A 16,351-nucleotide genomic window follows, 5' to 3' on the forward strand; every position below is an offset into this window, starting at 1 on the left:
TCTGTCATTTTGGTAATGTCCTCCATATTTACGAGACATGGAGGGGCGTTTTCCTTTGTTGGAGACTTATTCCCTTGTTTATTCAGACCTGAGGCTCTTTTTCTACTTCTAGCCATTGGAAGATGTATTCTCTTTTGAAAACCTCTTGGGGGAGGTTTCTCCCACTAGGAGTAAGAGTGTTTCCTTTTGGCTGGGAATAGATGTTTGCTGAAGTCTCTCTTCTGTTGTTTTTACCAATGTTCTCTCAAGAGGGGAACTCTACTGAGATATCTAAAAAGCAGTATCTCCATTCTCACAGGTGGATCAGTACGAGGGAGGATCCCAGAGACACTTACCTTACTAGGGAATTTCAGATATCTGATTCAAGACCTGTCTAGTCCCTCTGGCAGGGAAAAAAATGAGGAGAGGATAATATGAAACGACATGAAAAACAACAGAGGAAAATAAAGAAAAAGTCACACGCTAACACATGGCACGCGATGCGCGACGCGATTTCGCCAGAGGCCCGTAGGTGGACCTTGCGCCTGCTGACAGGAAAGGAGAGTCTGTGGAAAGAGACAGAGCTAGGAATTAACAAGAGAATAGAGGGGCTTCAAAAAAAATAGCCGCTGCAGAAAAATTCTCTCTACCTACCTAGGAGGTGGAGTCTTGGGCTGGGGAGTCTGGAAGTGGGGTGGGGGTCAGAGGTGACCCTCCCTCAATATCCCTTGCTGGCCAGAGGCCTGTAGGTGGACCTTGTGCCTCTAAAAGTCTAAATTCTTGTGGTTCATGAGCTCACTCCCAAATAGAAAAAAAGACGATACAAATCACTTGACATGTAGCCCCCACAAGTGAAATGCATGCATAAGTCCCTCCTTGCTGGGATAAAAGCCCTTCACCCCAGCTCCTCTTTGGCAGTCCATTCCTGGGACCCCTCCCTGTTTGGGAGCTCTGTTTCTCCTCTCCTCTCTTGATAAAACTCCACTTTGCTATCCCCTCCCTGCGTCTACATCTCTGCTTATTTGTGAGCATGAGATAAGAACAAGTTCGTGGCTCCAGATTTGCCACTGATGTTGGGCCTGATCACCCCAACTTTCTGTATCATTATGTAGCCTTTTATCAATATCTTTCCTTTCTCCATCTCTCTTGCCATCCCTCATCAACCACAAGTTGGTAAAGTGATTTAATCTAAAATGCATACATAAATCAGAATATCACATTGTAATTGCACCCCATATTATCTATCAACTAAAAACAAAGTTAAAATAATTTTAAAAGTAAAAAATAGAGGGGTGTTATCATAAAAGCATCAAGCTGGCCTGCCTCTCTCTTTCTGGGCAGACAGCATGCCCACAAATATGGTGAACATTCCTAAAACACACTGGACTTGATGTAAGTGTGGCAAGTGCCAACCTCATAAAGTGACACATTACAAAAAGGGCAAGGATTCTCTGTATGCTCAAGGAAAGCAGCGTTATGACAGGAAACAGAGTGGCTATGGTGGACAGACTAAGCCTAGTTTCTGAAAGAAGGCAAAAACTACAAAGAAGATTGTGCTGAGGTTTGACTATGTTGAGCCCAACTGCAGATCTAAGAGAATGCTGGCTAGTAAGAGATGTAAGCATTTTGAACTGGGAGGAGATAAGAAGAGAAAGGCTCAAGTGATCCAATTCTAAGCCTCATCTTTTTTATTATGAATATGACAAAATCTTGAGGTGAATGTTCACCTCATTTTATTACAGTCAGTCTTTTTGTGAGGGAATAAATTAATCAATAAAATTCCCCTTTTGGGGAAGTTTTATTAAAAAAAAAAAAGCATCAAGAAAGGCACCAGCTGATAGTGTATTAGTTGTTGCTGGACTCCTATGTAGTTTACCACAGTTTGAATCCCAAACCCATTTGCTTAAAACTCACGCAGGGAACACGTGTGTGCATGCCCAAAATCCAGAGAGGAGAATGGAGAAGGGATTGCAGCATAGTCATTCCCCCCTGGGAAGGTGGAATTTCTTGCTTTCCATCTCTCTGACTCCTGGGTGAGCACATACACCCTATAGCAAAAATCTCTCTCAAAAAAAAAAAAGCATCAAGAGAAAAGCAATTTGTAACATACAAAGGAACTCCCAAATAGAAGATATTCTGATTAAATAATGTTTTTGTAGTAACAGGAGATAGGCACAAGCAAATATATTTAGGATTTAGGATATAGACCCATGAGATAGGGCCAACTTACAAGACAGAGTCATTCTGGACGAGGTTCTGCTAGAAACCATTCATTGCTCTCACTCAAAATCAGACATTAGAAACTGCTTACTCACAAAGAGCTACCTACAGCCAGCTCAAGACAAATAACAGCTGAAACTAACATTTTCTACATTACTACTACATTCCAAACAAATAATGTAGTCTTTTGGTCCAGAAGCACAGAGGAAAGGACCCTGAGCTATTGTTGGAGAAATGGAAAAGTGACATGTTGGCTGCAAGATAAGGGGGGACAGGTTTAAGTGATATTACATTTTAGAAGTACAAGGGAAAAATATATCAAAGAACAAAGCTTCATCTTAGAATTGTGGGAGCCATCATAAAAATCTAGAAACTTTATGGGTCACAGACCTCAGACAAAGATCTACTGAATGTTGACTATCGAAGGTCTGAATGGTTGAAATCTTGAGATTTGTAAACCCACTCCCAAATATGATAATGATGTGAATCATCAAACTGGTAACCCCAAATGCAAGACACTTCTTGGGATAAAGATCCCTCACCTCAGCATCTCTTTGGCAACCCTTTTCTGGACTCCTCCCTACCCGGAGCTTCCTCTTTCAGTAAACTCTGTGTTATTTTTGTTCGTTTGTTTTTAATACATTGAGTCACCACACATCACTTAGCTTGTAAAGTGAATTTACCAACATGAATACACTTCACCCCAGCCTAGTTGAAGGTATCATACACATTATCATCAAAAGATAATCATCCATTCATTTCTGTGTCCCATAAGTATCTTGCTTCTCTGTTTTTCTCCTTGACTCCTTTCCTCACATTCTCTCTAATTATTTATGAGTGTGAGACAAGAAGTGGATCTTGGACTGGTATTGGGCTTGATCACCCCAATATCTCTTGTCAATAGTTGTTACATGCCTTCAGTGTAGCACAGCCCCATGCTATCAGATAATTTAATGGACCCAGGCTTCTGTCTTCAAATGTTCTGAGTTTCACTATAGATATACAGCTTCCCCTTTTATTTTCCAGAGGAAGATTCTTCTCGCTCCCTTTTCATTTATGTGTTTTAGATGTTTGCAGTTAATATGGTGACTGTGCCAATGTTAATATTTCTTTTTTCTCCCCCCAACCCCCAGGCTGCATCACAATCCCTTCCAAACTTGTACTGCCTATGGGTCTGCAAATTCTTCTTTCCACAGAGTTCAGCAATGCTCTCCTAGGATCCAAGTAACTTCCATCTTACCTATAGTTCTGGTTCCTAAAGTCCCTTAGTCCTAGAGTCTCATCCTACTATATTAGGTGCTTGGGGACCTCTTATATCCAGAGCAGGAGGAATAGTTATGCCTTATATTCAGTCCTTCAGATTGGAATATCAACTGATCTTTTTAGAATGTAGTAACCTGGACAACCCATTCTCCAGAACCCCTCCTTTCTTGGGAGCTCTCTTTTTCCTCCCCTCTCTTTTAATAAATTCCTCACTTAAAAAAAATAAAATAAACCAAGAATATCATAGCCAGACCAAAAAAGAAATTAGAAAAATTAAACATATTTTACAGCATGAGAAGAGTATTTGGACACCAGGAAGCCAAGAACAAAAACAAGTTTAACAGACAATTATGCCACGTCACTCTACCATCACTGAATAAGTAAGCATTTTTCTAGTTAACTGTATCACCCCTATTTGTGCACGTGCACCTGGAGTGTTTCTCAAGCCACTGGGTCTGGGACTAAAACTGTGGGGTCAGCCATGTGGGAGTCAGTCCAAGTATTGTGAATGCTACATCATAGTATTTAAATTCTGTGATAGCAGGGGAAGAGTAAATATCACACAAGAACCTTACCTCTCTTTCTGGGAAAGATTAGTAGTGCATTTTCAGATGCACACAGGACCTAATACAAGCCTCTACATTGAAGGAGTTCTGAAGGGCACTAATTGTAGTGCTTGATCACTGCAACCTGGACAGATGTTAGTCTTTTTCTGAAGGGGAGCCCATACAATGTAGGCTTATCTGAAAATAATAGTCTTGAGATGAAGTAATTACAACATGTGAGAAACATGTTGCTGGCACAATTCAAAAAGGACTAAAAGACACTGGATATGTATTAATGTGTGTGTTCTAAGGAGGTTGATAGCTGTTGAGGTTGATGGGTTCTGACAGTGTCAGTGATTGAATAGCCCTCTCTATCAAATATTTCTTAAGAACTTAACTGAGTGGTGGCAAGTCTTTGTATTATGTGTGGGGAAATGATCTATTCCCATTCTGTGAGCATTTTTGTATTTGTGTGTCCCCAATGAAGTGCTGTTTCAGCTTGGTTTTTTTTTTTTTTTTTTTGCTATAGGGCGCGTGTGCTCGCCAGAAAGACAGAGAGAGACAGAGAGACAGAAAGCGAGAAGTCACCCCCCAGAAGGGATGGCCACGCCACAATCTCTTCTCCTCTGTTCTCCCCTTGGGATCTTGGGCACGCACGCACACGTGCCCAGCATGATTTTAAGACACCGGGTCAGAGACTCGAACCGCGGTCGAATACATGGGAGTCCAGTGACATAGTCATTGCACTTACTGCTGGTCCTGTTTCAGCTCTTCAGAGGAAGCTATTAATGCAAATTTATATCTGTGTTCCTAGAGAAATGTGGATGCAGCCAATGTATTGCCTGCAGTGTGTGTGTGCAAGGGCAGAGGTAAGCTATGGGTAGCCTAGAAAGGTGTATTGAGTCTTTTGGAGATGAAAACAAACTGCCAGAAAGGATGCTGAAATGAGCAGAGGATATTAGCCAAATCTGTAATAACAAAATATTCACCCATTGCTAATTGGATGGAGTCAATAGTATCAGGAACATTGGGTGTTGGTCACTGGGGCATTAAAAGATGAGCTACAGCAGTGACAGTTACAGTAATTCACCATGAAGCACCAGCATTATTACCAGATTTAAGAAAAGGCTAAACTAAACTGTTAAATGGAGAAAACTGTGGAGATAATCACCTCTACTGGAAACAGATCTCACATGATGGTTTCAACTGAGATGTACAGTACACAGGATCCCATTTTGTTAATCCATCTGTAAGTGCCAAAGACTACATTTTATTACTCAAAGCTTCCATAAAATAAAGTTGATGACTCTTACAATCACAGTGTACTGGGTAATAGTGTCATTGCTTAAGGTGAACATACTAATCTTTATTTGTATTTAGTAACTCCACTAAGATTTTAGGGAGTGCCATGATTAAATTTAGTAGACTGTGCAGGTATTCAAGGCCTGTACTAAAGTCATAAAAGTTTATTATCAGTACACTTCAGCAGATATTTAAATTAATTCAGAAACTATGTTGCAGTTTGTAAGCTAATAAATGTCCCTTCATCTTTTGTTGTATAAGTTATTTAAGTTTCGGAATTTCAATTGGGCCAAACTGTGGATTTTCTTTTCAATTATTTTATTGTTTCCTATCTAGGTTCCTCTCACCTATTTCCTTCTTTCCATTTTTACTTGGTTACTGTATATAACTCAGGGGGAGGAAGGTAGTTTTCTTCACTCTGATAATATGGGTAAATTTCTTCAGAGCCTTAAATCAGCATCATTAGGATTAAGTGCCTCCTCCAGAACAAGAGTTACTCCATATGACTTAAGACTTCAGGGTCTAAGCTGTATTTGTATGCATCCCTTTGTTGTGTCACAGGATAGTTTTTCCCTTTGACCCTGAGAGTTAGGATATTTGTTGCAATAAAGGCATAAGGAGCAGAAGTGCTGCAAAAACATGGGAGGCTCATAACCCAGAGGCTGACAGACATCATCCTCTGCTAGAGAAACTTTATATCACTGTGCAGGTTTTCCTCTCACTTTTCTCTTTGTAGAAATAACCTCAAAATATTTTAGACTTCTATTAGGTCATCAGGAATGTCATGACATATTTTTGTTTTTCTATGCAAAAATGCATCATGACATTCCTTATGACCCAATGGTAAAGTTGCAGCTTTCAGTTGATGTTTCTGTTCAATAACCCATGATGTGTAGCTTCTAGGTGGTTACAGGGAGAAGTATAAATGTCCACCAGCCGGCCTCATAGGTGGCTTCCTTTTCCTCTAGGGTCAAGGTCCACATGTGATAGAGTCATTCTGTCTATGGCCCAGGTGAAGGTCATCAAGGATCATAATTGCAAGATTAGTTCTTTGGCATATTGGCTAAGCAAAAACCCAGATATATTGGCTAGGGATTGTGCACTAGGAGAGCAATTGAGTCACTTCTCCAGGTATTTGGGAGAATCTGGTCCCCTTTTCTTTCTCATCAGTACCTGGGCCATCATGAATGTGCACCTTGATACCCTCAATAGTGTGTCTGGTGGCAGCAAGGTAGGAAGCAGCATGGATGGGCAAGGCCACTAACACTGCTTGAGAAACAGCTCATCAATCAGAAGGCCAGGCCTAATCCTCCCAAGTGATGGTTTTGCGGGCCTTTCCAAAATCCTCATGCACGGCAATCTGCATTCCCATTCCAAAGCTACAGTAACAAAGGTCTGTAGAAATGCCCCGAGCAGCCACTGAAGGTTACCAGGGCTATATGTAATAACCAGATAGTTCTGGTTTATAAATTGGCTCTAGGGCTGATCAGTGGAACACTGCGCTGTCACTTGCCTTTACAAAAGCCTTAGGGAACGCCTGCCAACGAGGCTGAACCTGATGGCAAGTCATGTAGCAATATAGCCAATATAGCCTTGTGTCTTGAGGACAAGAGCATTTCAGGATAGAAAGAGATGACAACTCTCCCCAACACACACACACACACACACACACACACACACACACACACACACAGAGTTTGGCATAGTTGAATATTCAAGAAGTCTGCCAGTAGCTAGTGGTTCTATCCAAGTAGCCTTGGCCATATCACAGAACCAGTTAATACATGAGCAATTAGTTAAAAACTAAGTAGGTGACCTTGATCTTAGAAGGTGCACCCTGCTTACTATGCTAGTTGCTTCCTAGTTATTCTATTGGTGAAGGAGGGATTTGCTTCGGGGGGGGGGGGCATGAAAGGGCTGAACATATGATGCCTGACACTAGACTAATCAGAGCTATGAGTTTATTAGTCATATATACTCTCAGGCCCAGTGAGAATGCCACATCCACATACAACCACAGGAGGATCCCACTTGAGAGCAGAGTGAAAAAGCAGGGGTAGTAGGCAGCAGCCTTGTAGTATCACAAGGGTACAGTGATCCATGTGCTGTGGGAGAATGTTATAGACTTGTCTGAAAAATATCACAAGCTGGCAGGGAAGTGAAACTCGCTATTGGGGGGATAAGGAGGAACTGTGCATGCCTGATTCTCCTGATAAGAAGGGTCTAATTAGGGGTCTTTATCTGTGGAGCAAAGAGAGAAACTCGTGGTTAGGCCATTTGAAGCCCACTTGGCTTCAGATGTGAAGACAGCCAGTAATATTGGGTCTTGGGACCAGCAGATGGCATAATGGGTACATCGCTGGACTCTCATGTAGTTAATCACAGTTCGAGTCCCAGACCCACTGGCTTAAACTCACACCAGGCACACGTGCATGCGTGCCCAAGATCCCAAGAGAGAATGGAGGAGAAGGGATTGTGGAGTGGCAATCCCCCCTGGGGGGTGATTTCTTGCTTTCTCTCTGTCACTCTCTCTCTGTCTCTAGTGATCGCACACGCCCTATTGCAAAAACCTCTCAAAAAAAGTGGGTCTTAATTTCAGGTTGCAGTAATTATAACTTAAAAATGTATCAAAGATGTATAAAAGCAATTCAAATGTTCATTTGTGGTGACTGCAGTTTCAGTGCAGAAACTGACCAATAAAAACCTTAGTACAGAAACAAGATGTTATAAAAAAGGTAAGGAACACAAGATAATTCTAAAAAATGGTAAGGCTTACACGGGTCAAACTGTGGCACAGCATAAAACATGATGCCTCTGCTAGGCTGACCCACATGGTAAGTTCCCAGTCCATGTCTGAAGACCTCCTTGAGTACACCAGGCATGCACATGCCCATGATCCAAGTTGGCTGGGCCTAGGGGTGGATCATGGCATCAAAACCCTACTAGGGGTGCTGTCTCTGTCTCCTTCTCTGTGTCTCTTGCTCATGAAAAAAATAAAAATGATAAGACTTAGGAAAATTAAAAACTATAATTGAAAATACATTTGGTGGCTGGATTCTGAGATGATGTCCCATTGCCCAATACTCTCAAACCCAAATAAAGAACAATTGGTACTGAACGATGAGTTTTTATTTCATAAAATACATAGGAAAGATCCCCACATAAACCCATCTATATTGCTGTATGCAGGCAGGGTTGGTTAGTCATTTATTTAATATACTTTATTTTTTAGAGTAGTTTAACAGTTACAGAAAAACTGAGCAAAAAGTACAGAGACTCCCCATACATCCTTTCACCCCTCCCATGTTTCACAATTTCTCTCATTATTATCTTGTATTATTGTGGTACATTTGTTACAATTATGAGCCAATACTGACACATTAATAACTGAAGTCCATAGTTTACATTAGGATTCACTCTGTTGCATACTGTGGGTTTGATAAATGTATAATGACAGGTATGAATAATTACAGTACCTATGGAATACACTGCCTTAAAAATCACTTTCCACCTATTCATCCCTCGCCTTCCCCCAACCCTGCTCCCGAACTCCTGGTACCATTGTTTAGTCTTCATAGTTTTTGCTTTTCCAAAACGTCGGATTTGGAGTTATACAGTATAATGAGCCTTTTCAGAATGGATTTCTTTAAACTAACAATATGCATTTAAGGCTGCTCTATTTCTGTTTGTGGCTTAATAGGTCATTTATTGTCTGCCTGCCTGTACACTATCCTGCAACCTTGCTATAATTGCTTATTAGTGTCAGGTTTTTATTGTTCTTTGGAATTTTCTACAATCATCTGTGAACAATTTAATTTCTTCCTCTTAATTTATTTTATTATTATTATTATTTGGACTTACTGCATTAGTGAGGACTTCCAGGAGGATGTAGAACAGTGACAAGAGCTTGCCTTGTTCCTATCTTGTGGGAAAGCATCTTGTTTTGAAACACTAAGTATGGTATTAACTGTAGGGAATTTTGTAGTTCTTTATCAAGTTGAGGAAGTTCCCCTGTATTACTAGTTTGCTGTTTTTACAATGAATCAGCAAGTTGTTTTGTCAAATGCTCTTCTGCATGTATTGATATGATCATGTATCATCTTTGAATTGTTGATGTGATGAGTTATGCCAATTATCAGATGTTGACTAGCCTTGAATACCTATAATAAATACCTCTTGGTCATGGTATATAATCCTTTCTACACATTGTTGGATTTTATTTGCTAATATTCTGTCAAGGAGTTTTAAATCTATGTTTATGAGAAATGGTCTATATTTTTCCTTTCTTGTAATGTCTTTGCTAGGTTTTGGTGTTAAGGTAATGCTGGCCTCAGGGAGTAAGTTAGAAGTATTCCCTCTGCTTTAACTTTCTGGAAGAGACTGTGAAGAACTAGTATCATTTCTACCTTACATGTTGTCAAGAATTTCTCAATAAACCCATCTGGTCTTGGCATTCTCTCTTTTGGAAGGTCATTATTCATTACATTTCTTCAATAGATATATGCCTATTCAGGTTTACCCTATGTGAGTTTTGATAGAGTGCATCTTTAAAGGAATTGATCCATTTCAGTAAGATTATCAAATTTATGGGCAGAGTTATCCATAATACTCTGTAATATTTTTAATATCCATACGATCAGTAGTGATGACTCATCTTTCATTTTTCATATCAGCAATCTAAGGCTTCTTTTTATTTTTTAATTTAGCTAGAAGTATATCAATTTTATAGACCTTTGCAAATAATCAGTTTTTGGTTTTATTGATTTTTCTCTTTTTAATTTTCTTGATTTTTTTAGTCAATTTTTTTTCATGAATGGGGATTTAATTTGCTTTTCTAGTTTTTTAAGATAAAAACTAAGTGTAATCTAAAATCATTAGACTGTGTAATTTTAGATTGTTTGTGTGATCTGATCATATACTATACTCTATGACTTTTACATTGTTGAGAAAGTGCCACTGTAGCTCTAATCTCAGACCTACTCTTCATACTGTCAAGTGTCTGAGAAGCTCAGCTGTGGTGAAGCACACTGGTAACATGTAGCTGTTACTCAGGCTGAAGCTGAATGGGAAATCCAGATTCAATTTCTGGAACACCCTAAAAGTCAGATGTTGTGCTGCACACCTATATTCCTACCTATTTAGAATGCAAGGGGATTGCACTGGAGTGAGACGTTGTCTTTAAAAAACACTTCTGAGGGCCCAAATGCTTATCTGGGTATATCCAACTCCTGAATTTATAACCCAATAACCCTGAGAAACACCTAGTTTGTATATGTGGGCCTCTCTGCCAGGTGCTGTCTTAGAAAAGACATGTCTACAGAAGGTTTGGACAATACTTTAGACTGAAGATTAGTGTTCATATATGTCTATCAAGGCACTTTATGGCATGAAATGCACAATGGATGAGAAGAGAAAGAGATTAATATGGAGTAAGGCTGTAATCTCCCCATGCACAGAATACATTTTTAAAAATTTGGTTATGATGATTTATAACTTTTATTATACTTTCCTTGGGAGGAGACTGGCTGAGGCTGGAGGTAGATCACAATTAATTTTTATAATATCTTTTCAAAAGTTTATTCTTCATGAGAGTGAGAAATACAGACGAACACACATATCCAAAATCTGACACTGCAATCTCTCCCCAGCCTTCCCAGCCCACCAGAAACATGGGCACATGCACCTGGCACATACAGGTCAACTAAGAAGCCAGACCCATAATCTTCCATATGAATCCAGCATCACATAAATAATACATTACTGTTATGCCACCAAGTTGGCCTGATGATTTATGACTTCTGTATGGGTAGACATTAGCAGCGTGGATCTCCTTTTAAACTGTTGAACTAAGCCTTAAAATGATTGAGAGTGGGCCTGATGTTGTAACAACTAGTAAACCGGATACCTTACTTCCTACACAGAATTCTATTAAGTTCCATTATGCATATGAAACATACACAGTTTATATAATATACCATTTGAACATACATAAGTCCTAAGCACTTTAGGGATACTTCACATTTAATGTTATTAATAGAATTTAGTGCTACTGCCTGAATTGTTCAATTTATCTATGATTTTAAAAAGCTTCATATCCACACAGTTGAAAGGGATAGGGTTGTGGAAAGGATATGACTACTAATAAAAGGGGTCATCTTGAGGCCAAATCCTGATTTCTTTGTAACCTTGATGCAATAGAGATCTTAGGTTCCTTCTTTATTCTGCAATCTAATTGGGTATTAACCAAGATCTATTAGGAATCTACAAGTGGTAAAATTTGATAAAACGACATACATACATACATATACATAGTGTGCATGTAAAATCTGATGAAATTTGAAAGGTATCTGAGTTAAAAGCATGATATCACCAGTTTCTTGAATTTGAGCATATACTATGGTTAATGTAAGATATTATCATTAGTGAAAGCTTGGTGAAGGATACATGGGCATTCTCTGTACTCTTATTGCAACTACTCAAATAAATTGTAAATTTATTTTGTTTTTAAAGCTTTAAATTCCACAAAATACACCTATAAATTACTATTTCTTATGTGTCCTAAAGATAATTATGGAATAGAACTAAAACTGTGTTTATTACTACATTATTTCTAAGCAAATCTTTCAATTTATATTTCTTAAATCGACAAATTTCTCAATATAGTTTATCTTTGCTAGAAGCTATAAAAACCCAACAACTTTATAAGATTTTTACACCAGTATTAAACTGGCATACCTGACATTCAATAGGCTGTCATTTAACAAAGACTGGTCCATATTTGTTGTAGTCTGTGGGTTTACCCCCCAAAACTTTTCAATTAAATAAGGGCAGTCTGTGAACAAAGATTACTGAACATTCAAAATGTGAGTGAACTTTCCCCATGGTGTGAAAACTGGACTTGTGACTATACATTTTTAATATGTTTTATTCATACGATTTTTTTCTTCAGTGTGTGTTCTCTGATGTACAATGAGGTTTGACTTTTGAGAGAAGGTTTTTCCACATGTGCTACATTCATAGGGCTTCTCTCCTGTGTGTGATCTCTGATGCTTAGCAAGGTCTGATTTACGGTAAAAGATCTTCCCACATTCATTACATTGACAAGATTTCTCTCCTGTGTGAGCCCTGTGATGTACTGTAAGGGATGATTTGTGACTGAAGGATTTCCCACATTCACTACACTCATAGGGTTTCTCCCCTGTGTGTTTTCTCTGGTGTAAAATAAGTCCTGACTTCACACAGAAAGATTTTCCACACTCATTACATTTATAGGGCTTTTCTTCTGTATGGGTTCTTTGATGTACAATTAGAGCAGACTTATGACAAAAAGCTTTCCCACATTCATTACAGTCATAGGGTTTCTCTCCCATGTGAATTCTCTGATGCTGAGTGAGTTGTGACTTCTGGCAAAAGGTTTTCCCACATTCACTGCATTCATAGGGTTTCTCTCCTGTATGTGTTCTATTATGTTTAGTTAGGTATGATTTATTGTAAAAGATTTTTCCACATTCATGGCATTCATAAGGTTTCTCCCCTGTATGTATTCTATAATGTTGAGAAAGGGTTGACTTATGGCTAAAGAACTTTCCACATTGAGGACATAAAAAGGGTTTCTCCCCTGTGTGAGTTCTCTCATGTACTGTGAGGTCTGACTTCAAGCAGAAGGCTTTCCCACATTCATAACATTCATAAGGTTTCAAACCTGTATGAATTATCTGATGTCTGGTGAGTACTGACTTGTGGTAGAAAGTTTTTCCACATGCATTACACTCAAAAGGTTTATCTCCTACATGAGTTCTCTGATGCTGTGTTAGATGTGATTTCTGACAAAAAGATTTCCCACACTCAGGACATTCAAAGGGTTTCTCACCTGTGTGAGTTCTCTGATGTACTGTAAGGTGTGAGTTCATACAGAAGGATTTACCACATTCGTAACATTCATAGGGTTTCAACCCTGTGTGTGTTCTCTGATGTTTAGTGAGATCTGACTTCTGGTAAAACGTTTTCCCACATGCATTACATTGATAAGGTTTCTCCCCTGTATGTGTTCTCTTGTGTAATGTTAGGGCCGACTTGTGGCTAAAGGCTTTCCCACATTCATTGCATTTGTAAGGTTTCTCTCCTGTGTGTGATCTCTGATGTTTAGTGAGGTTTGACTTTTCCCAGAAAGTTTTCCCACATTCGTTACAGTGAAAGCGTTTCTCTCCTGTGTGTACCCTCTGATGTCGAGTGAGGTGTGACTTTTCCCAGAAAGCTTTCCCACATTCATTACATTCAAAGTGTTTCTCTCCTTTATGAGTTTTCTGAAGTTGTGAGAGAGGTAAATTCCTCCTAAAATTATTTCTACACTCACTGTACTTATTATGATCTTTCATATACATTCCATGATATTTCAAAAGGGTAGACTTTACAAATGAGGATTTATCATAATCACTAAACTCACAGGGATTTTCCTTTGTGGGAGGTATCTCATGGAAGAAGAGGAATGAATCATCACAGAAAGTTTTCTTGTATTTATTACATTCACAGTCATTCACTTCTGCATTCTCATTCCTGTGTGTATTGAATATTGCCTTTTCAAGGAAGGTTTCCCGACATGTGTTAAATTCAAAATTTTGCTCTAATGTTTTAATCTTCTCATGCTGAACACAGTCTTCAAGATGATTAAGGGCTTCCCTATTTTTACAAAACTCTCTGTTCTCTCTGATAGAAGTTTTTTCATTTTTAACATCAAGAAGCAATTTCTCACAGTCATGAAATTCATCAGGATTTTTTCCTAAGTTTTTCTTCCTGGTAATATATCCTGAAATATTGTTCAAACTCACTCCACATGAGTCACACTGACAGGATATTTTTCTGGAAGGAAAATAATTTATGTCCAAGTTAAATGGTTTCCCTATTACATTACCTTGTTTATTAATGAAGGTTTTTTCATTGATAAATATGATTTCCCATAAATGTTCAGGTTGGTTTTCTTGGCTTCTCTTTTTCACGTGATTAGCTTTCCAAACTTCTAGAAATAAGAAAAATTAATCTTAACATAAAAATACTAACAGATTTCTTTTATTATTTTTTATTTTTGGAGAGGTTTTCGCTATAGGGCACGTGCACTCGCCAGACAGACAGAGAGAGACAGAGAGACAGAAAGCGAGAAATCACCCCCCAGGGGGGATGGTCATGCTGCAATCCCTTCTCCTCCATTCTCCTCTCAGGATCTTGGAAACACACGCACACGTGCCCGGCGTGAGTTTTAAGCCACCGGGTCCAGGACGCGAACCGCAGTCGACCACGTGGTAGTCCAGCGACATAACCATTACGCTAACTGCTGGTCCAAATACTAACAGATTTCTTATGGAATGAGACATATACAGATGCCCTATGTCACAGCCAAATCTGCTTTCTTCAATTTCCAGGACTGAAAATAATTACAAGTCATATTTCTATTTCATGGGTTTCACATGAGGAAACAAAAACAAACTCCAAACCAAAAGCTTGTCACTAAGAAAAAAGGGACAGGAAACTGGCCCCAGGAACATGTACATTTAATTTCAAGGTATATAAAACCACAGCAAATATCTTAAATCAAAATCTTTCCATCCACCTTCCAAAATATTTTAAGAATGAATTTTAAAAAAGAGAGACCAAATAACATTATCTATAAAACCCCATGACTTTAACATAAAGAGGAGACAAAGAATCCTACTAATCCATAACCACTAAGTAAGGAATCAAATATTCAAATGCAGATGAAACTAATAACCATATTTGAGAAGCTCAGCTGAAAACTGGTGATCACATGACTGACAGCTGATGTAATGGTTATGTCGCTGGACTCCCAAGTAGTCAACCACGGGTTGAGTCCCAGATGCAATAGCTTAAACTCACGCTGGGTGTGTGTGCGTACATGCCCAAAATCCCAAGAGGAGAAGGGCCTGTGGCGTGGCCATCCACTCTGAGGGGAGGATGATCTCGTGCTATCTGTCTCTCTGTCTCTCTCTGTTTGCTGATGAGCACACATGTCCTATAACGAAAATTTCTCTAAAAAAAAATAAAACTGGTAATCACATTTTAAAAATATGAGAGCACAGAAATAATGAAATACAAAAATATCATACTTGTGGGACCAGCAGTTGGCGTAATGGCTATGTCGCCAGACTCCCATGTAGCCAACTGCAGTTCGAGTTCCAGACCCAGTGGCTTAAACTCATGCCGGGTGTGTGTGCGTGCCTGCCTGCCCAGGATCCCAAGAGGAGAATGGAGGAGAAGGGATTGTGGCATGACCATCCCCCGAGGGGTGATTTATCACTTTCTGTTTGTCTCTCTCTGTCTTCTGTTGAGTGCACACGCCCTATAGCAAAAACTTCTCCAAAAAAAAAAAAAAAGAAAAAAATCATACTTGTAAATAGGTAGTTCTTCTGTAAGTAGAAAAATACTGAAAAAGTAAAAGTTAAATTGACACTGTATTGTAGTAGATTAAGTGAAGTTTGCTTTACCACATTGACTCCACAACAGAGTACTTTATAGCGTGTAATGCTGTTTGAATGCATCTTACCCACAGTAGAACATCTTTCAAAACTGGAATTAACCCTCTAACACCCTGCCATTATTTTATCAACTAAGTTTATGTAATTAATTTTTAAAATGCTGTTAGCGTTTAATATTGGCAATATTCACAGCATTTTCACCAGGAGTACATACTATCTCAAGAAACCAGTTTCTTTGCTCATCAATAAGAAACAACTTATCTGTTAAGGTTTTCTCATATTACAGCAATTCAGTGGTGTCTTCAGGCTCCACTTACTTTTTTCCCTTTATTTATTTATGTATTTATTTATTTTATTATTCATACATTCAATTGCCATACATCATTTAGATTGTAAAGCAACTTCACCAAGTATGATGTACACCTCAGTCCAGCCAGTTAAGAATACTACACACATCCTCATCAACAGATAATAAACCATATATGTGTCCCACAAGTTTCTTACCTCTCTATTTTTTCCCAAATTTTCTTCCCTACGCTGTTCCCCTCCCACACTCTT

General features: G+C 38.9%; 1 protein-coding gene across 1 annotated transcript in view; it reads right to left on the bottom strand.

Annotated features, from left to right (window-relative positions):
* Nucleotides 1-16,351, bottom strand: part of LOC102492399 (uncharacterized) — a 144,603-nt gene that overhangs the window by 91,356 nt on the left and 36,896 nt on the right. The window contains exons 5-6 of the mRNA XM_027766695.1: nt 12,229-14,322; nt 12,045-12,141 (exon numbers count right to left, since the gene is read on the bottom strand). Of these exons, the coding sequence (XP_027622496.1) occupies nt 12,045-12,141; nt 12,229-14,322 (2,191 nt within the window). The remainder of the gene's footprint in view (nt 1-12,044; nt 12,142-12,228; nt 14,323-16,351) is intronic.

This window comes from Tupaia chinensis, unplaced genomic scaffold (genome assembly GCF_000334495.1).
Source record: "Tupaia chinensis unplaced genomic scaffold, TupChi_1.0 Scaffold143636_1, whole genome shotgun sequence".
In the NCBI taxonomy this organism is placed as follows: domain Eukaryota; kingdom Metazoa; phylum Chordata; class Mammalia; order Scandentia; family Tupaiidae; genus Tupaia; species Tupaia belangeri.